At 46.8% G+C, this 27,553-nt stretch overlaps 1 protein-coding gene across 6 annotated transcripts in view; it reads left to right on the top strand.

Annotated features, from left to right (window-relative positions):
- SMARCA2 (SWI/SNF related, matrix associated, actin dependent regulator of chromatin, subfamily a, member 2) overlaps positions 1-27,553 on the top strand; it is a 168,736-nt gene that overhangs the window by 101,116 nt on the left and 40,067 nt on the right. For 5 of the 6 annotated variants that reach the window (XM_058657292.1, XM_058657291.1, XM_058657294.1 and 2 more), the window contains exon 27: positions 3,943-4,161. In XM_058657292.1, coding sequence (XP_058513275.1) covers positions 3,943-4,161 — 219 coding nt within the window. Of the gene's footprint in view, positions 1-3,942; positions 4,162-6,225; positions 6,372-27,553 lie in introns of those variants that run through there. The other variant, XM_058657298.1, reaches the window with a different exon arrangement.

Below are 27,553 nucleotides of genomic sequence, written 5' to 3'. Positions count from 1 at the left end.
AGGATGTGTAAGGCACAGAGGTTCCTTCTGACACCTGCTGTGGCCATGAAAGATATTTGTGTAGCCTGCAGGTGGAGGGTCTGAGTAAACGTGAACCCCAGTTGGGCTAGATTGGAGGCTCTAGAATCTGAAATCTAGCAGCAGCAGCATGTCTGGGTTAGCACAGCGCAAGACCAGGGGTGTGCCAGAGTTCTGTCTAAGGAGGCTGGAGCTCTGAGGTGGAAATACAAGGCTCTCATTCCCAGAAATGAAGGAATCTCAAGAGGTTCTGGGTTTTTTTCTGAAATATGTATTTTTTTCTGAATTCCTGAATGTTGGCAACTGAGTTCAGGGTTTTACTATTATTACTATTACGATGGCGTGATGCATCCAGCCAAACAAAACAGACCCCAGGGCCAAATGTGATCCACAGGGTTTGCAGTGCCAGTCTACCCCCGACAGGACTCTGAGACTGGCTCTCCAGCTGCAGCAAGCTTACATGGGTTTCTGTTTTGTCGTGTTCTGATTTCATGATGCACGCAGCATGGAACACAGTAAAAAGACTTTTTATGTCTTCTCTCCAGTCAGCCATAAGAACAACTCTTGATCTCCCAACCTCTGAGTTACACTGCTTAGCCCCCTTCCCCAGGCAAGCCCACTCTCCCTGCCAAGCCCACCTATTTGGGAGAGACCTGACAAGAAGGTTTCATGGTGCATTCAGCATATTGCATTCAAGAAACAGGTTTCTGAAGTCCTCGAGTTCACCATGTTTCTAGGTTATTCTGTTACAAGTTGCCGGGACCAGCCCTGGAAATAGATCTCCTCTCTCAGTTTGAGGAGCTCGTGCATGTGTAGGTAATGGGGAAACACCAAGGCAAAGTGGCCCTGGGTTTCCCTGGCCACAAGTTCTTCCTAATCCCACCGTCTTTGGCCAATTCCCTCTTCTTTGGCAGCTCCACCAGGGGGCAGGAAATCAAACACAAAGAATCTCAGCCAGCCGCTCTGATTAAAAATGTCAATGCAGGAAAGGAGGAGTGGGCACTGGGACACATCACTGGGTTTCAGATGTTTACGTGTCTGATCAGTTATCGTTCGAAAAACTGGCGCTCTATAAAATCAATGCTGATTGGTTGCTCCATTTCCCGCCCCCAAATTCCAAGCAAAGGATAAGTAGTCTCTTTGAAAAGCAAACCTTCGTTTTCAACACCTGTCACGTTTTTCTCCTCCTCCAAAAAGAGTTCTCTTCCGGACTGATTACCTATGAATGTAGCCTCTACAAGATACCCGTGACAGCTCCAGGGGCACCTGAAGCATTGTGCTGGCACACAGACATGCCGCTTTGAGATGCTGTATTCTCTGCAAAGCATAGGTTTTCGGGAATTGCATTTGCAGAGTACAATGTTGGCAATCAGGTCTGGAGGCAAACTGCATAGGAACCATTCAGACTTTCAAACGTGGACTGCAGGTTTTCCATGGGGATTCTGCAGGTGAGAATCCCTGGGGAAGAAGGCAGTCCAAACTGCTTCTCCTTTTTCCTAAAAGAACCCAAAGTTCATAACTTGCGTGGATATCAGAAATGTCATCTTCTCACAGCAGTAGGCTGAGGCTTAGTGTGATGTCATCTTAAAAGGGTTTTGTTAACAGGTGACGGAGTAGCAGTAGTATTCCCCATAGTGAAGTGGCAGTATCTTGTCATCTCAGTAAAGAACATTAGCAATCAGTGTTGTCCCTTAGTAACTACCTAACAACTGCGCGAGTGCCTCACGACTTTCAGTGGAAAAGTGAAATTAAAAGATTAGCTTATTTTGTTGCAAAAAAAAAAAAATTGGAACCCATGCATGGTTTTTTCATACTGATTTTTCAGAGTTAGAGAGAGAGGGAGAGAGGGAAATAGAAAGAGAGAGAGATGAGAGCGAGAGAGTGTCCATCTGCTGGTTCACTCCTAAATGACCGCAATGACCAGAGCTGAGCCAATCTGAAACCAGGAGTTTCTTTCCAGGTCTCCCACACGGGTGCAGGGTCCCAAGGCTTTGGGCCGTCCTCCACTGCTTTCCCAGGCCACAAGCAGGGAGCTGGATGGGAAGTGGAGCTGCCGGGATTAGAACAGGTGCCCATATGGGATGCCAGCACAACAGGTGGAGCCTTAGCCTTTTGTACCATGGTGTCAGCTCAAGAATTTTTTAAACATTCTTCATTTGCATGCATTTCAGCATTTTTTAAAAATTTTAACCCAAAAGATATTTCTCCTGCAATTCCATTTTCCATGGACAGTTTGAAGTGCTCTTGTGTTTCTGGGTTGCCCAGGAAGCCACATCCCCATTTCAATCCTCACCCCAACATTCTGCTAAAAAATAAAACATCCTCCGTGTGTGCACTGGGATTAGAACCGGCACTCACATGGGATCCTGACACATTCGAAATGAGGACTTTAACCGCTAGGCTACTGTGCCGGGCCCGTAGCCAATCTTTCATTCACCCCTGACTCATTGTAGCTTGAAAAACCACACGGAATCCCTGTTTCAGAACTGGAGAAGGAGCCAAAAAGAAAATGGTCGAGTGAGCCATGGTCTGTTTGTGGAAACGATGCCCCTAGCTAGCAGTGTGGTTGTTTCTAGATTTGTAACGAAGAGAGACAGAAATCTGGGGTCGGTTTCCTAGCCTCCTTTGTAGCCTGTCCGAGAGATTGCTGAGTTTGTAGCGACTACCTACCCCAGCAGGGTTCGTTTGGTCTTGTGTGTCCAATGCTGGGCATATGTCCTGTAGTGGTCTCTTGGATTGTTGCTGTTTTTGCCTTTTTCAGGTTATTAATAAAATAATCTGAAACATAATTAAATTTGTATTAATAAAAAAAGAAATGTTATTTTTAAAAAGAAATGTATTTATTTATTCATTTATTTTGGAACGTGGAATTGGAAAGAAATATTGATTCAGATTTCAGCCATTGGTTTGCTGTCCAGATGGCCCCAGCTAGCTTCGTCTGGGTCTCCCATGTGGATGGAAGGGGCCCAGACTCTTGGATCATCAGCCACTGTTTTTGTCCCAGGCCATTAGCAGGGAGATGGATCAGAAGTGAAGCAGCCACAATGTCACTTGGCACCCATATGGGTGTCAGGACCATAGCATAACCAACCATGCCACAATGCTAACCCCTAAAAGAAAATGTTTCATTGAGCTTCCTATTTTATATACTCTACATGTAACATTTATTCCAGGAAGACAACAGACCATACACCCATGAGGTATTAGTTACTAAATGCAGCTCCACATTGAACTTTTTTTTTAAAAAAAGATTTACTTATTTTTCTTGGAAAGGCAGATTTACAGAGAGAAAGAGAAACAGATAAAAACATCTTCCATCTGCTGGCATAGTCCCCAAGTGGCCACAACAGCCGGAGCTGAACCAATTTGGAAGATAGGAGCCAGGAGCTTCTTCCAGGTCTCCCAAGTGGGAGCAGGATGCCAAGGCTTTGGGTCATCCTCTGCTGCTTTCCCAGGCCACAAGCAGAGAGCTGGATGGGAAGTAAAACAGCTAGGACATGAACCAGTGCCCAAATGGCATCTGGGCACTTGAAGGGGAAGGATTAGCCAACTGAGCCATTACTTAAGAAGTGTTCCTCATACCCACAGCGACCATGCACAGGATTTCTGAAAGAGTATTTCATTGGGTACACACACACCTTTCCTAGGATGGGCACTGAGGAAGGGAAGGGATTTGACTCCATAGGATGCAACCTCAGACACCGAGCTTTAGGGATGAACCAGTGCAGGTCCAGTAGGGGTGAGAGAGACTGAATTAAGATAGGCTTCTTTGGGTGGCCAAAAGCAAAATTGAGTTACGTGCGTAGTTTTTCTTTTCCACAATCTGTATTTCCTGTGAACTTTCGGAAGAGGCTTGTATATCTGCTAGAAAGTGGCCAGGGTCCCCAGCCCTTGGGTGACCCCTCTGCCCTTTGCTCTCTCCAGCGGATGGACATGGACCGGCGGAGGGAAGACGCTCGGAACCCGAAACGCAAACCCCGCTTGATGGAGGAAGACGAGCTGCCCTCCTGGATTATAAAGGACGATGCTGAAGTGGAAAGGCTCACGTGTGAAGAGGAAGAGGAGAAGATATTCGGCAGGGGCTCCCGCCAGCGCCGCGACGTGGACTACAGTGATGCCCTCACGGAGAAGCAGTGGCTCAGGGTAGGTGTGGCACTTTGATGCGTTCCGAGGAGGAATGTTTGTCTGTTGGCTTGGTGGCGTCGGTGCACCTGGAGCTGGAATGGTCCGGTGAAAGGGAAAGGTGTTCTTGAACGCTGGAAGGGAAAGTCACGCCGATGATGCGTCAGATCGGTTGCGTGATTGAGCCGGGCGCAGCAGGTCCTAACCACATTGTTAGTTGACACACCCATGGCTCGTGTCGGTCTGGAAGGTGCCCTGGCGCTCTGTGTTTTGGACAAGAGAAATTGAGGCCCACCATGTTGTGGAACTGGTTGAGACACACGGTTGCGTAGAATTAAGAGACCCTGTGTTCGCTGGGGCAATGGTGTGTTGGACGTTGTTTGGTCTTTCTGTCCTTTGTAAACATAATGGAGCCTGGGACCTGGGTCCCTGATTGCTGGAAATGCTTTGCAAAGTTTTACTGTCTTATGGCTGTCAGGTGAAATGGTGACTTCTTGCTTGGACTGGGGATCAAGACTGTAACATCCTCCCCCAGGGAGCACAGCAGTGGACCAGCCTGCTTGTGGTAGTCATGGTGTGCGAATGGCAAGGCTAGTGTGAACTTGTCAGTTGGAGGTCTGGCTCTGCATGACCGGGAGCAGGCTGGGTGAGGCATCCCTGCAAGTGTATGGAAAATAAAAAGTGACATCAGACTCAAACCAGGAGTGGCAGAAGCCACTCCAGGGAGCTGCTCACGTCATCAACAGACGAGGCATCTCCCAGGTGTTTTTACAACGCGGATTTTTAAGACTCGGGTTGTAAGGAGGTAGCTGGCCAGAAAGGCATTTGGATGGATTTCTGAGATTGGACATCAAAGCCAGGTTGTGGTATGGTGCACTACTCAGGCTGCGTGGTGCCAGGAGAGGGATGTGATGTTTTGTAGCCTGGGGGATTATGAAGCAAGAGAGATGGACAGAGCATCGCTGCCAATGATGGTTGGAGAATGCGTGTGAAACCAACCTTCCGAGAGAGTGTAGTCACACATTCTGCGAGTGCCGTCGTAAAAATCTTCATCTGCCACACTACTGAGGTTGTTGTATAATGCAGATTCATCCTATAATATGAAGGTTTTTTTTTTTAATTTTTTATTTTGTGTTCCTGTATGAGCCTGGGAAAATTCTGTTATCTTTGTCTTTAAGCAGTCAGTTAACAACCTGAGACAAGACAGTCCTCATCGAGGCTGATATTTTCAAGTCAGTTTTTTGGATACCTATAATCTCCGAATCATGTTTGTTAGACAAGAATGGATCTGAGTTCACGTTTTTTTCCTTTTTGGTATAGTTATTGAGAATTATTCTTAACAAATATAAAGTCATTCATCTTTTTTCCAAAGGTTTATTTTATTCAATTAAAAGGTAGAGTTACATAGAGATGAGTGGGGGTTGGATCTTGCTTGGTAACCACGATGGCCAAGACTGGGCCAGGAGCCCAGCTAACCTGGTAGACTACAGTGCCAGCCCCCTACATTAGGTACCCTGGGAAGTTTTCAAGCTGAAGACAAATGATGCTATTCGCTTTCATTCAGTTTATGTCTCTGATGATGAGCCAAACTGCCTCCCATGTGGGAAGCGCCCCTTGGAGAGTGGTCCAACTGAAAGTATAGCGTTAGAAGTGGAAAGGGGGAAATTGCTCGCTGCCCAAGAGTGTTGGGACAGGGTCGCAGCTCTTCTTGTGTCTGGAATGCTTCATTTTATCTATAACATGCACATCTGAAAATTCTGAACATCGAAAACCACTCCGTTTTATGGAGCTATGGTGTAGAAATGTGATCTTTGTGATTTTTTAACCCTCATGCATCTTGAAACACATGTAGTCCTCCAAGAAAAATAATACTGTGGGCCAGGATAGCTTCACGGCAGTGAGTCTTTCTTTAGTCTCATCTTTTATGAAGATGCCATGACCATCTTTGGTGTTGAACTTGGCAACCAACTCTCAACTGGGATGTACAACTTGGCAACCAGCTCTCCACTGGGATGTAACACAGAGCAGCCGCTGGCTGAGGCTTTCCCAATAGAAGCTCTCACCACTGGTTTCTTTGCTCACTAGCCATGATCCCTGCTTTCTGCCAGCCTACTGGACATCCTTGGAAACAGGTGTCTTTTGAGGAGTTCACACAGACCTTAGAGGTAAAGGCATTGACCTCTCCTAGCTTCTGGAAGACCAAGCACATTGAGTGAACCTGGCCAGCACACATTGCAGAAGGAGTGTGGTCAACACTGCCACATAAGCAATGCTGTACCAGGACTAAACTCATCCTCCTTTTCCTGGCCATGTCCTACGCAAGTGTCTTGCTCAGCAGGGGCAACCACAATCCAGGGAATCCTGGAATTGGAAGGCAAGACAGATGGAGCCCTCCCCACCCTGTGTTTGACCCGCATCCTCCACAGACTCAACCGCTAAAAGAAAGCACACGCTATCTTTTTGTCCAGGTCGTGGCCAATCCTGATTATCTGATCATCCTCCCTATGAGTATCATCCTATTGCCCTATGGCTATTCCCCACTGGCCTGCCTTTCTTTCCTAGGGGGTGGATCCAGCGCTCCACCTGGGGTGGACTCCCATGATCCTCCAGGGCCCACCCCCTCCAGGATGCCTTTGCAGGTCAACACTCAAGGAATGTGGCGTAGTCCTCTCAGAAAGGCACTCACCCTTCCAGCCCAGCTCAGATGCACTGCCTGGCATTCTTGGTGGTTGCCAGCCTTCCTGATTTCCTGACCCCTTGGGTGGGCTGGATCTCCATCTTTCAACATTTTTCAGTCCAAAATGCACTCATCTTTCCATTTCAGACTTTTCAATTTATTTTTCTTTAAAAAGCAGATTTTTTTACTGAGAGAGGAAGAGAAAGAGAGAGAACATCTTCCATCCCCTGGCTCACTCACCAAATGGCCTCAGCGGCCAGAGTTGAGCTAGTTCACAGCTGGGAGCCAAGAGCTGCTTCCAGGTCTCCCACGTGGGTGCAGGTCCCAAGGACTTGGACCATCCTCCACTGCTTTCCCAGGCCTTAAAGCAGAAAGCTGGATGGGAAGTAAAACAACTGGGACATGGACCAGTGCCCATGTGGGATCTCGGCACTTGCAGTGGGCGGATTATCCAGCTGTGCCATTTCGCTGACCCCTCCAACACATCTTTCCGAAGGGTTGTAAAGCCGACCCCTTGAACAGCTTTACACCGGGTTCAGTTCTGACATCACTATTTCTATTAAGGCAACTTCATTGTCATTGTTTTAGGCCAGTCTGAAGCTACCTTGGTGTTTTGGGGGAGTCAGCTCCACACCCCCTTACCTGTGGGCTGTCCCTCTTTCCTCCCAGCCCCTCCGTTGTCCCATCTGTATAAAGATCAAAGCTGGCATTTCAGACTGGCTGTCCCATTTCTTCGGCCGCCCTGTGGGTTTCCGCTGGTCCCAGGGTGGGACCTGATCCTACTGTCCCTCTCTCAAGATGCCCACACACAGTCCTAGCCTCTTGCTCTTGGTCCTGCCACACACACTCTTAGCAACTCAAATGATGTGTGCTGTTGAGGCCTGGGGGCCCTGGCCAGGCTTGACAATCAGAAGCCGTCCTGCATTTAGTCTCATTCAGGCCTCTGGCCTCTGCTCTTGGTCTCCAGAGTAGCAGCCTGTGCACTTCCAGCTGCTTTCTTGGGATTTTGCTGCAGAAAATGTAGCAGGGTCAGGGGAACTGGCCTCTTCTCCAGCACTCTCGTAAGTCACCACCAGGGGGTAGTCAAGCTTGGAATTTCTAACATCAGACGGTTGGGCGTGTCCTGGAGGTTTTTCAACAGAAGCAGTGGGGTCTTTCACTTAGCAGTGAAGACATGCAGTCTCCATCTGGGAGTGCCTGGGTTTGCTTAGCTCCTGGCTCCTGGCTCCATCCTCCTGCCGATGCAGACTCTGGAAGGCAACGGGTGAGAGGCATCACTCTGAGAGAGGGCAGCATTCCATCTCAACCACAGGTGCACATTCTGGCGCTGACCTCACAGGTCAACGGCAGAATGCCCCAGCTAGATTGCCACGATCCCAAGCCCCAACCACCCCTTACAGATCCCTGGACCCACACCTATACTTTGAATTGGCCATGACCCCTTCGGGGTTCGGCCATTTACTCATTTGAGAATGCGACCCAGAATCTTGATAGGTGCCAGTTGTCAGAATAGTTCTACGAGGAAGTGTATAAGCCAAGGGCACCTGCCAGCTTGGGAGGAGCATGGGGTCAGCCGTGTCTGGGTGCAGCCCAGGGAGTCCTTGGCTGACTCCTCATGGATTCAGGGCACTTTGGCCCCCTTAGAACATCACTGCACTCCCCAGCCGGGCTGGCTGCTGAGCTCAGACATTTAGTGGACACTGGGATCCCCTTATGTGGGCGAGGTTACTGAGTCACTGGACAAGTGACTGACCTCAATGTGCACCCATTCTGTTCTCTCCAGAGGTCAGGCTGGCGCCCAGTTTCAACTGTCTGATCACAAGAGTGGTCCTTCTAATGACCTTACAGCCTCCTACCTCCAACTGACGCAATCTAGGAGCCCGGGACAGGCTTCCTTGTTAACATCCCAAGGATCCTCTTGTCGGTTGGAGAACGTTAGTACAAAGAGCAGACACGGCTTTTGTTTTGTTTTGGTTTTTTTGTTTTTACTATTTATCTTTATTTGAAGGCAGAATCGCACAGAGAGGGAGAGAGAGAGAATCTTCTACTTGGTTCATACCCCAAGTGGATGTAACAGGACTGAGCTAGGCTGAGCCAAGAGCTTCATCCGGGTCTCCCAAGCACTCGGGTCACCCTCCTCTGCCCTCCAGGTGCTGAATGGAAAGGAGAACAGCCAAGACTACAATTAATTCCCATATGAGATGCAGGCATCGCAAGTGGCAGCTTAACACACTATACCAGCACGCCAGTCTGCCTTCATGCCTTTAGTGTTCAGCATGCAGTCATTGTTCCGTGCGCTGTGGCTCCCCCTGCCGTTCCAGGGATGCCCGTCCGTAAGTCTCAGCTCCTGATTGCCGATAGTATACGGAGCAGAGGGAATGCCTGCCTGTCCGGTGCCCATTGCTGGGAGTCAAGCAGGTGACTTGTGTTGCCAGTGTCGTCGTACGCCCCCATCTTCCCGAAGGCAGCGGTCAACCTGGGCAGGGAAGAAAGCGTCTGAGGAGTACATGGTTGTAGTTTGAGAATATTGTCTTGCTCTCTTAGGGCCTGACCATGTATTATTACCCAAGGCAGGAACAGGGCCGTAGTGTGTATGTGATATGCAATTTGCACACACACACACAGCCATGGGCTCATCTCCATCATTTCTTGCAGGAATCTCTTTGCTTCCTGACATGGCAGAGCAGGCATTCCATGTGCCTGCATGGCCACGGAGCCTTCTGCTGAGCCCAGTGGTCCAGGGTTCAGGGTGTGGCATCAGCCACATGTGCGGTTAACTCAGACCGTCTCTAACAAGGCAGTGCAGTCCCCTCAGTGCAGGGGGCATTGCAGAAATCGGGGTGACCATAAGCCGAAAAGCAAGCCAGAGGGCCATTGCTGGAATGCCTTACTCTGCTTCTCTTGCTGCGCCTTTGGCACCCCTGCTAACTCCAGAATCCCTCCCTGCCCTGAAAACATCCAGCGATATCCCCGATTTTCTTTAATTGCTGACTGAATGATTTTTTTTGTTTTGGCCCCCACAGCGCCGGGAGCTAATTGGAATGCAATCTAGATTTTGTGCTCTGCGTAATATGTAATTGCGTGCAGAGAAGGGACCGGGGAGAAGATGTTCTTAGTTCACAGCAGAAATTATATCTTAAAGCTGTGGTTTCTAAATAAATAAATAAATAAATACCCTCTTCCTGGCACCAGCATCATCGCAGAGCAGGGAAATCCACTCCCTGCGACAAGAGCATACTCTATGGGTGCTGGTTGATGTTCTAGATTTTCCACTTCCTATCCAGCTTCCTGCTCAGGGACTAGGAAACACAGCAGAAAGTGAGCTCAATAGTCAGGCTCTTGATACCCATTTGGGAGAACAGGAGGAAGCTCCTGGTTCCTGGCTTCAAATAAATAAATAAAACTTTTTTTTTTTACTGCAGCTCTGGCAATGGGGAAAGACACTGGCTTACTGTACAAGCAAGGGACCTCTCTTCGTTGTCAGTTCAATGGCATGCTGCTGTGTAAATAGACTTGCTTACTCGATCTCATCCGGAGGCCCATGGAAGGACAGAGCACCTTCCTCTGCTTTGGCCAGTCTGTCCCTGCTGAGAGCTGGAGCTTCCCGTGGTCGATGAGCCTAACCAGGTCTCCCACAGTCATGTCTGTCAGCCATGAAAAGGATCTCAGGGGTTTCCTCAGGGTGGGGTGGGTATTTGGGGTGGCACTGTGTGATACCATGTGGCATGCCCCCATCAAGGCTCAGCTCTGCTTCTGGGTCCAGCTTCCTGCTACTGCACACGCTGGGAGCCACCAAGTGAGGCCTCGGGTACTTGTGTCTGCTGGAGACCTAACTTGGGGTCAGCCTGGCTGAACCTTAGCTCTGACAAGACACTCGGGACTCCATCCCCCTCATCGCCCCTCCACTTCCCCCTTCCCCTCTTTCTCACCCTTCCTGCCCTCGTTTTCAAATAAAAACGAAAATGGACAAGCAAAAATTAGACTATATCACAGAAGGAGATGGTCAGTATCCAATGTGGGCACTGGTTCATGTCCCAGCTACTCCACTTCCCATCCAGTTCCCTGCTTGTGGCCTGGGAAAGCAGTAGAGGACGGCCCAAAGCCTTAGGACCCAGTACCCAAGTGCGAGACCCAGGAGAAGCCGCTGGCTCCTGGCTTCAGATCCACTCAGATCAGATCAGCTCCTGCTCTTGCGGTCATTTTGAGAGTGAACCAGGAAATGGAAGAGCCTTCTGTCTTGACTTCTCTCCGTACATCTGCCTTTCCAAGAAAAAGTAAATCTTTTTTTTAAAAAAAAAAAAAAGAAAAGCTAGACAAATGCATGGTGAGTCAACCAGGAACTGGGAGAATCATGAAGGCAGGTTCAAAAGATGGAGGTTTCACGGGCAGTATTTGGAATTCTGGCGAAAAGGCCCAAGGAAGAATGTTGTGATCGGCTGTGGCTAGTCTTCTAGCAGCCTGGGAAACAAGGCTGCCTGATTCTATGGGCTGGGTTCAGTGTAATTCCGCCTGAGATCACAGATGGGCTGGATTCTCTTGGTCAGCATTTCAGCTGAGAGGGTTCGTGATTCTGGGAGATACTTTTATTTTTTTCCTAAAAATACTCTGAAACCTGCCAAGTATTATTATTATTATTATTATTATTATTATTATTATTATTATTATTAGATCTTCTTACTGAATAATAACATCACCACTTATCTTTCACCGCCTTATTAATCTTTCCTTGCCTTTTCTTAAAAGCAAATGCAAGAAGGCCTCACAGTTTGTCAGGTTCTTTTTTTTTTTTTTCTTCAAATGCCATGCTAGCCTTTAAACTCCGGTCATCAGATTTTACAGGGGCAAAATTTGCTTGCAAACTGCATTTCCTTCTTTATACACAAGGGAGAGCTAAGGCCCTAGAAAATGGATTTGGGTTTTGCCAGATTCCAGATTCTTGCCTAATGCAGTTAGCAGGGAAGTATTAAACCCATTAATAATGGTGGGAGGAGGTATAAATCGTTTGGGGGGTGTGGGGGGGAAGTACCTAACAATACCCTCAGTGGCATTTTTGATAACATACTCTTACTTTTTTCTTATCCCTGCCTCTACTGACCGGACTGCTTCTGCAGCAGTTGGACCCTACTACGGTCCCCTTTCCCCAAATTCAGAAGACCAATTCAGCACACGATTAACCTGTAGGAGGTCAATGAAAGAAATATTAAAGGTTTGCAAGCCAAAGAGAAACTTGTCGTGATTGGTGTTTAGAACTTTGACGCCTAGAATGTCTGACTTGAGCTAGTGCCTTGTGCAATCAAGGTGCAGCATTGAACTCAAAGTCAGCCATTGAGAGGAGCCTTGGATCTCGTTCACAAATATACGTGAAGGATTCCCAGTAAGCTTACATGATCACCAAACTATTACAGAGATATAAATAGTTTGGGAAATATGTCTTTAAAAAAAAAATCAAGATTTGGCTTTAGCCCTATACCTTTTATGGGGGAAAACATTTATTTTTATTTATTTGGAAGGAATTGAAAGTGAGTGAAAGAGAGGTGTCATCCATCCGTGGTTCATTGCCCAGATGCCAGCAAAAGCTGATGCTGAGCCAAGCCAGAGGCAGCAGCTTGGAACTCATTCAAGGTTTCTGACGCCCAAGCCCTTGAGCCATAACCTGCTGGCACCCAGAGTGCACACTTGCATACAGCTGGGGTCAGAAGCGGAGCCAATGTGCCAATGCCCGGGGACTTTATAATATGCATGCCTTTGCACCTGGGCCACTGATTCCAGCTGTTGGGCACCCTCATGCTGTGGGTTCTCCCACTCTGTTTTTCAGTCAATGAGCACCTTCGTCCATAGGGTGGAGCTGTAGCAAAGCACACTGCACTGTGGAGGACTACAGAGTCAAGGCAGTGTGGGCTTCTCCTTCCTGGGCCTGGGTGTCAGAAAATGAACTCTGACTCTAAGAAAATGTAGTGTTTAAACTTTTACTTATTTATTTTTTTAAAAGATTCACTTTTATTGGAAAGACAGATATATAGAGAGAAGGATATACAGAGAGAGGAAGATCTTCTGTCCGCTGGTTCATCCCCCAAGTGGCTGCAATGGCCAGGGCTAAGCTGATCAGAAGCCAGGAGCCAGGAGCTTCTTCCAAGTCTCCTATACAGGTACATGGTCCCAAGGCTTTGGCCTGTCCTCTGGTGTTTTCCTAGGTCACAAGCAGAGAGCTGGATGGGAAGTAGAGCAGTCAGGACATGAACTGGTGCTCATATGGGATCCCAGCACATACAAGGCAAAGACGTAAGCCATTAGGCAATCACTTTGGGTCCTTTTTATCAGTATTCTTTTCTTTTCTTTCTTTCTTTTTTTTTTTGAAAGAGAGAGAAATAGATCTTCCATGTGCTGGTTCACTCCCCAAAATGACCACAACAGCCAGAGCAGTGCCAGATGGGAGTCTGACGCTTTGGGAAGGTGATGAAGTTGGGAAAATGGAGCTCCCCTCACAACATGCTCTCCAGAGAGATCTCTGTCCTCTTTGCTCCGTGTGAGGATACAGACGAGAAGGTAGCCGTCAGCAAGGTGCAAGAGGGGCCTCCCCAGAACCTGGCTGTTCTGCGCTCTCTCCCTGGACTTGCAGTTTTCCAGAGCTGTTATCTGCAATCCATCATTATCCAGGGACTCAACCAAGCTCCTCCTCGGGGATTGCTGTGAGAACTGTGGGCGGGCTGCAGAAGTCTCCTGGGAAGTGACATTAAAAGTCTGATTAATGTCCAGGCCAGACCATTTGGGGTTAGGCTCAACTGGTTACAGTAGCCAAGTAGCTGCAAGCCCGGGAGAGGACAAGGAACCATCAGTTGTCATCAGCAAGCTGAAGACCCAGGACAGAGGCCACTGCTGGGCCAAGTCCCAGACATCCAAGGCCTCAGGGAGCACCAGGATCTGAGGAAGAGAGGGAGGGAGTTTGTCTCCTGTGTCAGCCTTTTTGCTCTATTTTTCCCTACAGTGGATTGGAGTTGCTGCATTCCCCCACCAGCACCTCCATCCGCATTGAGGCCAACCTGGGTGACTCCGTTTACTGATGCAATGGCCTTCCATTACCAGGGTTACCCTCTCACAAGCACTCCTCCAGGAGTGTTTGCCCCAGCCCTCTGGGCACCCCTTAGCCCAGTCAAGTTGACACATAAAACGGTTTAACTATCGTGTCAGCCACCTAGTATCAGCAGCCAGAACCAAGGCATGGGTTGAGTTGACTTGTCTTTGCTTTGTTGCGGTCCCTATCATTTACCTGAAGGAAACCTTCCAACTTGCATGACGTAGTTTTTACTTCTCACTGTGGTCTTAATAGTGACACCCTTTCCTTTCTTATCAGTGAGACTGTCCATAAGAACCAATGCAAGCCAACATCTGCTTGTTGAACATGGATTAAGTTGTGGCTGGGAGATGTTGTTTGTATTGTGTATGGTCATGGGCAGCCCATGTTATTAGTGCAATGAAGAACCACATGGGAGAATGGCTTCGGAGGTGATATTGTAGAGTTAGCCACTTTGAAGAGCTTGTCAGGAGCAGGGCTCCATGGTTCTACATGGTAAAGGTCAAAATCCGTTGAGATGAGCTGAAATTGTAGGGAGGAGATCTTAGAATTTCAACATTACGCTTTCTCCCCCATCTCTATTTTTTATTTGAAAGGCAGAGTTCACAGAGAGAGAAACAATCTTCCACCTGCTAGTTCACTCCCCAAATGGCCACAATAGCTGGAGCTAGATCAGGCCGAGTCAGCAGCCCAGAGCTGCTTCCAGGCGCGGGGACCCAAGCACTTGGCGCAGGGACCCAAGCACTTGGGCCATCCTCCACTGCTTTCCCAGGTTCGTCAGCAGGGAGCTGTGTCAGAAGTGGAGCAGCCAGGACTTGAGAAGGCACACACATGGGAGGCTGGCAGTGCATCCCACAGAGGGTTAACCTGTGCCGCAGGGCCAGTCCCAACAATACACAGGCTTCCTGCTGGAATTATTGTGTCATCGTTCCAGGGACATCATTTGCAGTGGCCCTGCCCCCTGTCCTCAGACTCACAGAGCAGACCAGGACCTCATGGGAAAGCAGCTGAGCAAATCTGCTTGGCTGCTTACTGGGCCGCACGGGTTTGCAAACAGCAGCTCATGTACTGGTCTGGTCCCTGCCTAGCCTGCTCGAACGCCAAAGACACACAGCATGGCTTTGACACATGAAGAAGAGGTTCTGCAATTTAGGTGTGCACATATCAAGGTTCTGGAGCAGGTGTCATTGGCTGGCATTTTGGAGGGAATTGTTCCTCGTTACTCACACATGCCCACCCAGAGAAGCCAGGCGGAACTTTCCCCAAACTACTACCTGCTCTGATCCTTACTCACCCCTGCACAAACCCATCAGTAGCTTCACACGGTCAGTTTAGCTAAAACCAAACAGGGTGACAGTCTACAGGGCCATGGTCATGCAGCCTCAGCCTGGCCTCTGAGCTCCAGCCTGGCCTCTGGGCTCCAGCCTGGCCTCTGGGCTCCAGCTTCCTGGACGGCTGTCCTGTGGAAGTCAACACTTGTTCCTGGAAACCTCACATCCTTGGAGCTTCCTGTGGCTGCTTCTCATCCTACTGAGCTTCTCCCACAAGACCTTTTCTGGCCACGCCCTCTGAAACGGGCAACCCCTGCCAAGAGCTGTCACACGCAGGTTGCCACTGTCTAAAGAGTGTCTCACTGCCTGTTTCCACTAACATGAAACTCTGCGAAGGCAGGGCCCGCGCCTGTATACCGCACGGTTGTATCCTGTAGAGCATCAACCCGTCACTCATAGCAAACACTCAGCAAACTTCTATGTGACAAGGAGTCCAGGGCCAGGAGAGGTTGCGGTCCGTATCCTCTGGTGAAGTCAGAAGAATCCGGTGAGGTTATTGTTGTTAATTTTACTAATATGGGTCAAGGTAGAAATTGTTGGCTTTCTTTCCATTCAGATCCCATTTTTCTGTCTTCTTGGGAATGATATGTATATATCATTATATATATATATATTTATATTTACTTTTAGTTAAAATAATTCCACAGGCATGCAGTTCTTAACATGAAAGTTCTTTTGAAGCCTGTGTTCTGATTTGAGAACACATCAATGAAGATCATTTAAATTTGCAGCAAGAGTATAGCCATTACTTCCAATTTTTGTTACCACTGTCTTCCACGTTGAACACCTCTGCTTTCTTCTCAGCAAAAAATGAATGGATTTCTTCCCAACAACAAAAAAAAATTGAGTAAACAAGTCTGCGACTTGAAAGAAAGTGTGTTGCCATTCATTGAATTCTGGCTTTCCGGTTTGCTACAAGGAGGTCCCGTATGCGACTCTGTCAACTTAAAGTATAATGTGCTATTCGCTTGTAGATGGATGCTTCTCATTGTCCCCTTAAAGAATGAATCGTCAGAATCAGGAAAAACGGTGGCTGGGACTGTGACATTTAGCCTCAGGCAAAGCTTGATTTCAGTTGTTCCTGCTGTAATTCAGTATTTCAGTATTTCAGGCCACTTGTGCTCAACAGTTGGCCGCAGAGCGCAAGCTCCTAGCTGGTGATGGTATTGTTCAGAACGTACTCCCCCTGGAGCTTACAGACTATTTCAGGAGAGATTTCTGGGGATGGCACCATCCTCCAAAGACGAGCCCTATCAAGACTGGAGGGGAGAGCTCTCTTTCTCGTAGTCGCCACTGATGGCTTAGTGGAAGGCAAGAGGGATCCGCAGTGAAGGAGTTAGGGGTTAGTTTCATCATCACCCCCCTTGCTGTGCGGCATCTTGGTTGAATCACTCGATCTCCCAGGGACCTTGGTTTCCTTATCTAGTAGAATCAAGAAGGGAGGAATGAGGGTGGAAAAGAGGGCCCAGCCCGTCCCCTCTACCCTTCTGTTTTGTCTTTGAGGACCCAGGGGGGAACGTAGCAGGTGTGCCCTGGTTCCAAGGTGAGTCCTGGTTGTTGGGGACCAATTCTCAAAGGAGTATGAAGGAAAGGCTGCTCTCCCTGTGGCTAGCCATGACTGAGGTTCCCCCAGCCCTGTGTATCGGTGGACCCCAGTCCATGATGTGCTGTGGAGAGGTTAGTTGGGACAGGAGCACAGAGGAGTCGTGTATGGTATTGGGATGCAGGTGTCAGGATGCCAGTGTGGTCGAACCACTGGAGGGAGCCCCTGCTTACCACAGGGTGCTACCGTCCTGCCAGAGAGGAGTTTGGGGGGCTTCTGCTGCCTTGCAAAGAGCAACACCTGGAGTTTTCTAGCTGCCTGCCTAGCAGAGGTTGTCAACAGCTGCTGAGTGAATCCCTGGTGTTGATGAGAACAAGTTGGCCCCCAAATGATCATGACCAGATCTACTTGTATTCATTTCAATTTCTTTTTAAAAAAATGTTTTGCTAGAGTTGTGACACTCTAGGCCTATCCTAATTACAGTCTCTACCCCCTGTGGAGTTCTGTATCTACTGATTTAACCATCCCCAGAATGAAGATATTCAGGGCAAAAAAAAATTGCCTATTTTCTGATGTTGCATGGATTTTTTTCCTCCTCATACTCACCAAACAGTCGAGTGTGACAGCTATTTAGATAGCATTTACATTGTGTTAATTTTTACACGCAATGTGAAATTGATTAAAAACCTATATGAGGATGTGCATAGATAATGTACAAACACTGTGGCATTGTATGGAAGAGACTTGTGCGTGTTGGCATCTGTGGAGGTCCCAGGACCAGACGCTCCTGGAAACGGGAGGAGCGTTTCTTCTTGGAAGGTCTTGGGAGGGATGTCAAGAAGCCCACAGTCTGCAGCTCATACATATCCCTGGCACGGGCATGCGTGTTGCAAGAGAAAGAAGGCACCCACTTTCTGAGTGCAGTGGGGAAGCTTTTTGCTTGGGACACTCACACTGCATTTTGGAAGCCCTGAGTCTGAGTCCAGCTCTGCTCCTAATCCCATCTTCCTAGTGATGGACGCTGTGGGAGACAGCAGGCGATGGCCTAAGCGCCAGTACCCTACTGTGGGAGATACATGTTGAGTACCTGATGTCTGACTTGCTGGTGTTTAGGGAGTGATCCAGTAGCTGAGAATGTGTATTTTCTCTCTCTCTCAAAGTTTAAAAAGTTTAACAATTTGAAACCTCAGACATAACCAAGAGTATTACTTCAACAAGTTCATTGAAAATGTGTATTATGATGGGCGTATTCCATGGGGGTCTCTGCCCATATGATCCCATCAGTAGACTCTCAAGGTTTCTTGGGTAGTACTTCCCAATTATAAGCATACACCAACATAAACTCACCTTTCTGTTTTTTTTAAGGCTTATTTTTATTTGAAAGCGCAGAGTTATAGAAAGAAAAGGACAGAGGGCTTCCCTTTGCTGATTCACTCCCTAAATGGCCACAGTGGCCAGAGCTGAAGCCGATCTGAAGCCAGGAGGCAGGAGTTTATCCAGGGTCTCCCTCTTGGGTGCAGAAGCCCAAACTCTGGGCCCCTTTTTACTGTTTTCTCAGATTCGCAGGGAGCTGGATTGAAAGTGGAGCAGCCACGGCTATAACTGGCTCCATATTGGCATGCTGGCACCAGCCCCAATAAATTCCTGTTTTAATTCCATTTCATATAAAGTTTTTTTTAAGATTTATTTTTATTGCAAAATCAGTTATACAGAGAGGAGGAGAGACAGAAAGATCTGTCCGATGATTCATTCCCCAAGTGACCACAGTGACTGGAACTGAGCTGATCTGAAGCCAGGAGCCAGGAGCTTTTTTCCAGGTCTCCCATGCAGGTGGAGGGTCCCAAGGCTTTGGGCCATCCTTGACTGCTTTCCCAGGCTACAAGTGGGGAGCTGGATGCGAGCCAGGGCCACTGGGACTATAACTGGCGCCCATATGGGATCCCATTTTGTGCAAGGTGAGGACTTTAGCTGCTAGGCTACCACACTGGGCCTTGTATGAAGTTTTAAACTCTTCATTTCTTTAATTTCTTTTTTAATTTGCTGTTTCCCAAACAGCTGCAGCCTGCTGGACAAGCTCTGTCTCTCTGAATTCTAATAGTCAGCCAGACCCCTGGGGCTTCAGTTTATTTATTTATTTTTTAATGTAAAGTTTACAATGCAATTTGATTCGGATGGATAGCCTCATCCTGAAAGTGAAATTTTAAAAAAGGAAAGTAACGTCATAGGGGCAGGGTGATTTTTATCTGGCATGGTCACAGTGTCCTCTGTCTTGAAGCTGTTGAAAGGCTGGGCGCTCTCTCTTTCTTCATGAGGTATTAGTAAAACCAGTGGTGAGGGTTGGTGCACATCCTTCCCCTTGGTCCATGGGCACCAGCTGCCAGAAACACCTGCCCACCTCCCCCAACAATGGTGGGGCAGTGTTCACCAAGCTAAGTGTCCGGAATTTCACAGGCTCTGTCCCTAATCAATGCAGCTTTTCACCTCCCCGCTCTTGGGTTGCCCATGCTTGTTGAACGCCACAATAATCAGAAAAAAAAAAAAAATGCTGCTCTGTCCCCTCCCGGGACAGAAATTCCAAACCCAGATGCCATACCATACAGTTTCTAGCACTTCCTGTGGCCTGCCTTCCGTGTGTCGGAGAGGACTGGATGCTGTGACTTTTAAGCACCTATGGATCCCCTGACGGACTCAGGGGGGGTTTAAATTCCTCCCATTTCACAGATGCAAAGCTGAGCTGTACGAGGGATGGCGTGTGACTTGTGGAGTCAGCGCTTCATTCGTGGTAGGTGTGTTGGTTTAACACCACTGCCCTCTTTGGAGCGTGTGCAGCTGTAGGGAGTTTGGCAAATAGGCAGTACAGCAGAGCCCCTTTGCCCCCTGGGCGGGCCTGCTCCGGCCTTATGGATTCTGGCTCACGCCTGTTAAGGAGCAGGTGTTGCTCCTTTAAAGACATCCAGGAAAGCTGTTCACAGGGCCCTCCGAGAGCCGCTGGACCTCGGCCAAGCAGCAGGACCCCAGGGTGCTCTGAGGACCACAGGTCAGTTTCCACCCCCCCCCCCGGGGTCTGGCGAGGTTTCTTGGGAAGCCAGAGAGGGGACTCACCTACAGGCATCTTCACCTTGTTGCATGGAGTTGCAGGTGCTGCCCCACTGTTGGGGCGCTGACTGTGACAGTTCCCCAGCCCAGGGGGAGACCCAGGGAAAATCCTTTTCCACCTGTGTGTGGGGTTGACCGTCTTCTTAAAACCACTCAGCTCTCAAAGCTAAAACTAGAGTTACTGTTCAAATAAGGACGGTTGAAAACAGTGGGCTGGGCTGGGCAAGCTGGACGCAAATACCTTGGTCTTGCTGCCTTTCCCTGGCTTCTTTTGGCGCGCTGTGAGTTGCGTAGCCCTCCCTTGAATGGCAATCAGTTGGACCAGGTGTGAGAATGGCAAACAAGCCGCGTTGCTTTGGGAAAGCGGAGTCGAGAATGAAGACCCGATCTTAGTTCTACAGTTCTTTGGAATCTCATTGGTGAACAAGGTGTCCTAATAAGTATTTTAGAGGCTGTTTTGATTTAAATGACTTTAAGGAAAAAAAATTATGTCAGGCTGATGGGAGAGCGCGCATATTTTAAAAAGATAAGCTTAATGCAAAACAGAATTAAACTGAATAAAAGTGCTGTAATGATTTGTGAACATCCAGGGTAAGGGATCGTGTGGGTTATTATAGGTGAGAGAGCTTCTTAGCCCTTTCTTTATGCCCCCCCCCCTTTAAAAATAAGATTTATGTTATTTGAAAAGCAGAGAGAGGAGAGAGAGAAAGAGAAAGAGAGAGAAACAGAGAAAGAGAGAGAGAAAGAGAGAGAGAGAGAAAGAGAAAGAGAGAAAGAGAGAAAGAGAGAAAGAGAGAAAGAGAGGAAGAGAAAGAGAAAGAGAAATTGTTTTTCTGCTCATTCTCTCTACAAATGGCCTCATCAGCTAGGATGAGACCAGGCTGAACCCAGGAGCTTCATCTGGAGCTCCTACCATGAGGATGGGAGTCCACCCAGGTGAGCTAGTTTCTGCTGCTTTTCCAGGTGCATTGACAGGTGCATTGGGTCGCAAGTGGTGGAGCCGGGACTCAAACCTGCACCCGTGTGGGATGCAGAAGCTATATAAGCCATTGTTATGCCACAACACAGGCCCCGGTCCTTTCCTGCGAGATGAGATAATTTGGGTATGAAAGTGAGATAGGCAGAGGCAGGCCTCCAGGCATAGGGAAGCAGATGGAGTTTTCGAGAAAACCATTAGCTTGTGTAGTGGGGACAGAATTCTTACAGGGACAGAAGTGATGAGGAAAAAGGATGCCGTGGCGAGAGTCTGGACTTGGTGGTGTTCTGTAGAAAGAATTCAGAGCCTGAACACCTTTGGAACAAGACAATGAGCGCTATGTGGACATCCCCGAGAGAAAATCCCCATTGCATTAAAACAAGTTGATAAGGTCAGAGGACCAACCCACAAGGCAACTCATTATACTTGACTTTGAGAGAGAGCAAGAAGATGAGAGGGAGAAGAAAATGTTCATGAAGGACTTGAGAGTGAAACCAATGGGTCATGGATAGAAAACTGTGCAAGAGACGGGGTGGAGGAGGTATGGGTCCTGGATGATTTGGAAGGTTTCCAGGCTGGAAAATGGAGGGGAAACGAGGCTCCCCTTAGATGAGACAGGGGATCCAAGAGGAGCCTTCCTCCTCTGCTGGACACAAAGCTGGACACTTTGTGGCAGGTGGATCCTAGGAAAGGCGGTTGGTAACTCCACGGAGGGGTACAGGCTGGTAGAAAGTTGTTAAAGCCACAGGCAGCGAGATCCCGTTTGCAGCCAGAGGAGCCAAAGCTGGAGCACTTTGGAAAGTCTGTCACCCCAGAATGAGGGATGGGAGCTCTCTCAGGTGCCTCCTATCAAGTGTTAAGTGCTGGGGGAGGCATTTGGTACATCAGTTAAAATGACGGATAGCATGACCACATCCCAAGTCACAGCGGGCAGTTCAAATCCCAGCTCCTCTGCTCTGGGTTCCAGACACCTCCTGCTACTGTGCACCCTGGTGATGGGGTTCTAGGCTCCTAGCTGCAACCTGGTCCTGGCTCTTGCAAGCATCTGGGCATTGAATCAGGGGATGGAAGATCTTTGTGTTTGTGCGTGTGTCCGTGCCTTTCACATACCATGAAAATGTATTCCTTCAAGTGTGTTCAGGGGATGTTCAGTAGAAACTCACTATAGTGAGGACTTCGGGTGCTCAAGGGAGCACAAGGGATAAGGGATAGCACAAGGGATAAGGATAGGACCAGCAGGTTTCCCGGGTTATGCGTTCAGTCCCCTGTAAGCTAGTCGTGGGGTTCTGCAGCATCAACTCCCCTACGGGTCATGCTCTCCCGTCGCTGGTGAGAACCCAGGAGGGGCCAGTGGGTGAATCGCACTGCCCCGTATAGATAATCCTTGAGCCTAGAGAAGAGACACAAAAGAATACGGAGGGAATCGGCATTTGTTAGAAAAGGCAGCGAGGGCCAGTGTGGCATAGCATGTGAAGCTGCCCTGTGTGGTGCCGCCTTCCCATACGGGTACCAGACCTTGTCCTGGCAGCTCTGCTTTCGCTCCAGTTTCCTGCCAATGGCCTTGGGAATAGCAGTGCAAGATGGCCCAAGTGCATGAGCCCCTGCTAACTACGTGGACGATTAGGCAGAAGAAGTTCCTGGCTCCTGACTTCAGCCTAGCCATCTGTGAGATGTAGCACCTGGTGGAAGATCTCTGTAATCCTGCCTTTCAAATAAATGAAAAAAAAATCTTTAGGGAAAAAAAAAAGAGGAACATGAGATCTATGGCATTCTAGGAGGTAGAGATGTTTGATTCAGGAGGAGAAATTAGAATTTAGGGTTCTTAAGGGAATTAGGACCCCTCTTACTACTTTTGAAGATGCAAAGTGAAAGTGTTGGTAGCTGGACCATCAAGGGAAGATAAGAAATGAAGGACATCAGGAAGACTCAGTTAAATGCTGGAGTTTATCTTTTGGTAACAAGATTAGCCAGTATCCAGAACACATATCCTCGAATTTACTATTAGTTGTCACTAAGCATATTTATAAAAGCATATTTTCCCAGGGACTGCTGTGTAAAGATTGAAATTGTATTCAACTGATCTTTTATATATCTATATATATATGTGTGTGTGTGTGTGTGTGTGTATAAACAGCTGATATCTCTATATCTCTATATTGCTGTATCTATAGATATCTCTATATAGATAAAGATAAAGATACATCATTGCAATAAGGTTTTGTGCCGTGGGCAGGAGGATTCACAAGGAAGATCAGTTGAATAAAGCTCTTCCTATTAGTGGCTATTAGGTGTGTGTCTAAAGTTTATGACAAATGACCTTGTGTCTACTTAGGAATGCTCTAGAGGATATATCCGAAATTATACATGTTGAGGTTGCGTTCTCAGCTTTTAACATTTATTTACTTTTGTGAAGTGAGCAGACGTAACCCATTTCACGGATCTAGGAGCCTAGCTCTGCTTCCACCCTGCCCTTCCTCCTGGCCCCCTTCCCTGCCGGTGATCCTCCTTCCTTATTTATTCTTCCCTCGTTTTCACAGTGGCGTATTTTCATTTCGTTTTGTAATCTAGCAGGCAGTGATGTTGACACACAGGAAGTAGAAAAAAAGTATTCCTCAGTCGTACAAAGGTTGTGAATCTTAATCAAAGCGCAGATCCTAAAGCGTCAATGTCAACTCCTGTAGGTTCTACTTTTTGTACTCTGTGTATTAACGATCACAGATGGGGGAAGGCTTTTGTCTTTTTGGGACCGGCTTATTTCACTAAGCATCATGGCTTCTGATTGGATCCATTCAGTTGCAGATGACAGGGTTTCATTCTGTTTTTCTATATCTGAGTAGCAGTCTGTGGTGTATATATATATATATACCATGTTTTCGTTATTCAAATCCTCAATTGGTAGACATCTAGGTTGTTCCCATATCTTAGTTGTTGTGAATTGAGTGGCTATAGACATGGTGGTTGCAGATAGTTCTCTCACATGTTGAGTTTGATGCTTTCTCCAGTCCCGCTGGCCGCTTCTTCCCTTGATGGACAGTTTCCTTTGGCAGTACAGAAGCCACTTAGCTTGATTCAATTCCAATTGTTGATTTTTTTTTTTTTTTTTTTTTGGCTTCAATTGCCCGTGCCTTTGAGGTACTTTCCAAGAAGTCTTTGCTTATGCCCATGTCTTGCTCTAGCAGTTCGATGGTATCAGGTTGTAAATTTAGATCCTGGATCCATTTAGAGTTGATTTCTGTATAAAATGTAAGGTAAGAGTTTTGTGATGTACAAACAGACGCAGTTTTCCCAGCACCAGTTGTTGAGGCTACTATCATTTCTCTCTGGATTGATTTTGGTGTGCTTGTCTGAAATCAGTCATCCGTAGATGTAAGTTCGATTCTGGGATTTCTATTCTTTTCCATCGATCTTCGTGTGTGTATGTGTGTGTGTGTGTGTGTGTGTGTGCACGCGCGCTGTTTTGATCACAGCTACACTGCAGTATATCTTCCAGTTTGATATCGCGATGCCTCCGGCTTTATTTTTTCTTGTTGTCGCTGTTGTTGTTGAAGATTGATTTAGCTATTTGTGGACTCTTGTATTTCTGTATGAATTTTAGCATCATTTTTCCGGAACCGAGAAGAATGTCATCGGTGTTTTGATCAGGATGGCATCGAGTCAAAATTGGATAAAATACTAATCCTACCCACTCACGGACATGGCGGATTTTCCTTTCTTGTGGCGTCGCCTTCTCTTTTGTTCATGTTTTTAAGTTTCATTGAGGGGATTTCCTGCCTCCTTGGTCACATATATTCCGAGGTGTTTAAAATTCTTCTGCAGCTATTCTGATGGTGGCTTGTCTTGCAGATTTTTTTCTTAGCTGTGGAATCGTTTGTTTGCAAAGGCTAATGGTTTTTGTGTGTTGATTTTTGTATCCTACAACTTCACCAAACTCTCCCATGAGTGCCAACAGTCTCATCGTAGTAGGACATGTAGGATCATGTCCTCAGCTGGATTTCTCATTTTCAATTTATCTTTTTTTCCCCTTGTCTAATAGCTCTGGCTAAAACTTCAGGGACCATACTGAATAGCAGTTATAAAAATGGGAATCCTTATCTGGTTCCAAATCTTAGTGGGAATGCCTCCAACTTTTCCCAATCAATGTGATGCTAGCTCTGTTTTTTGTTGTTGTTGTTGTTGTTGTTGTTTTATGTAAGTTTCCTTGATTGTGCTCAGGAAAGGCTATTACATTTTATCAAATGCTTTCTCTGCCTCTATTGAGAATCATGTGATTTTTCTTCTTCAGCTTGTGAATGTGACATATCACATTGATCTGCATACGTTGAACCATCCCTGGATGCCAGATAAATCCCACTCGGTGTGTTAACTGGTTATTCACGGAGGCGTTTGGCATCTGTGTTCATCAGGGATACTGGTCCATACTTCTGTTGTTATCTTTCTCTGGTTTGGGGGTGAAGATAATGCTGGTCTAATAGAAAGGGTTTGTGAGAAATCTTTGCTTTTCGACTGTTTTGAACAGTTTGGGAAAAATTAGGATTTTTTTTTTCTTGATTGTCTCACTTGTCGCTATTACTTAATTAAAGAACATTCCCTTTTTTTAAATTTTTGGATACAATTTAGTTGCAGTGGGCTCTCCCCTCTGCCTCCCCCAAATTCCCTCCCCTCTGGGTTTATAATGTGTGGCCATAGTGAGTTTTCCCAAGTCCATTATGCTTCCACTGGAGTGTCTCCCAGCCATGTAGGAGACTGCCATTTCGTTGTGGGTTCATTCTTGTATCCTGAGGCCCTAATGTCGGTACAGAGAGGATTAGGTCTTCGTTGTTTATGGGCAGTACCAGTAACAGTGATAAAGGGGACATAGACCATCTCAGGTGACTGTAAACACTCAGCCTCTTATGGATGGTTGATTAATGAATTATACCACCAGTTCTTGTTACATAAGGTACAGGTAAGTATGAAGTGACATAGAGCACCATAGAGTAAGATTCACATATGGTATCTCTAGATTTGACATTATATTAGAACAAACATATGATATATGATCTTTTGGGATTGGCTCATTTCCCTTAGCATAATGGTCTCTAGTTTGGCCCATTTGGCCATGAAGTTAATGTATTTCAATTTTTTTAATTAAAAAAAAAAAGAAATAGTTAGGCTTGACAGCAGTGACAACACCTGATCTGGGGCTTTTCCTTGTGGGGGAAGTTGTCATTACTGGTTCTGTCACTTGATTAATGGTCTACTTAGGCTTTCTGTATCCTCCTGACTCAATGTAGGTAAACTGGATGTAGGCGAAGTCCATCCATTTCTTCCAGATTTTCCAATTGTTATCATAGGACTATGATACTCCCCTTGTATCTGTGGTATCCGTTGTATCGTCCCCTTTTCATCTCTGATGTTACTGGTTTGGGTCGTCTTCTTTTTTTTATGGTTAGCTGGGCAAATGGTCTGTTGACCTTATTTTTTTTACTTCAATTCCCTGAAGTAAAACACTTCGGGGAGTTCAATTTTGTCTGTTTCTGCTCCTCTAATCTTACTTATTATTTCTACCGATTTGAGGCTTGGTTTGATGTTCTTTTTTTTTCTATGTCCTTGAAGTGCACTGATAATTTATTTGATACTTCCTTGATTTCTGGATGCAGACACTAATTGCTGTGAACTTCTCTCCGAGCACTACTTTCGCCATATCCTGTAAGTTTTGATATGTTGTGTTGTCATCCTCATTAATTGCCAGGAATTTTTCTAATTTCCCATTTAATTTCTTCTAGCACCCAGTGTTCATACAGTAGCAAATTATGCAGTCTCCATATATTTGTGTATTTTCTAGAATTTCTTGAGCTGTTGATTTCCAGTTTCATTTCCTGATAGTAAGAAAAGATGTGTTTATTTTTCTACTTACTGAGGCAGGCTTGCTTTATGTTCTAGCATACAGTCTGTACTAGAGTGTATTTTATGAATTGATTAAAAAATGTGTGTTCTGTAACTGTGGGATGAAGTTTTCTGTAGATATCAATTAGATCCAGTTGAGCCATAGTATGGATTAGTTCTGTTTCTTTGTTAACTCTCTGTAAGGTGGATCTGTCTCCTGAAGAAATTGCGGTCTTGAAGTCCAACATCATTGTTGCAGGGGAGTCTGTGTCTCCCTTTAGATCTGTTACCAATTGTTTTAGAAAGGCAGATGCCCTGGCACTGGGTGCGTGTATACATTTACTGTAATAGTTTCTTGTGGAATTGAACCCTTGGGCATTGCATAACGTCCTTCCTCTCTTGTAGTGTTTGTGTCAATGTCGTCTTTGCCTGAGGTTAGCATGGCTCTGTTCATCTTACCTTTCTGGGATAAGAACTGGTACCCATATAGGACCCTGGAGTGTGCAAGATGAGGACTTCAGCTGCTAGGCTACTGCGCTGGGCCTGGGTCTTGCTTTTTAATCCATTCAGCTAGTCTGTATCTTTTGATTGGAGAGTTTAATCAATTGTATTCAGGATTATTATTGAAAGGTCATGACTTTGTCTTTTATATATATATATAAACATTCTCATTATTTGCTTTGGATTTCCTGTTCCTAGGAGATTTTCTAGCTTTGCATTCTTTCATTATGGTGGTTATCATTTTCTATTTTTAGCACACCCTTAAACACCATCTGAGCAAATGGCGGCAAATTCTTTCCATTTCTGTTTTCTAAAATCTGTGTTTCTCCTTCATGTGTACGTGAGAGCTTGGCAG

Source organism: Ochotona princeps, chromosome 31 (genome assembly GCF_030435755.1).
Source record: "Ochotona princeps isolate mOchPri1 chromosome 31, mOchPri1.hap1, whole genome shotgun sequence".
In the NCBI taxonomy this organism is placed as follows: Eukaryota; Metazoa; Chordata; class Mammalia; order Lagomorpha; family Ochotonidae; genus Ochotona; species Ochotona princeps.
Note: the sequence above shows the minus strand (reverse complement) of the source record. Positions and strands in the feature narration are given on the sequence as shown.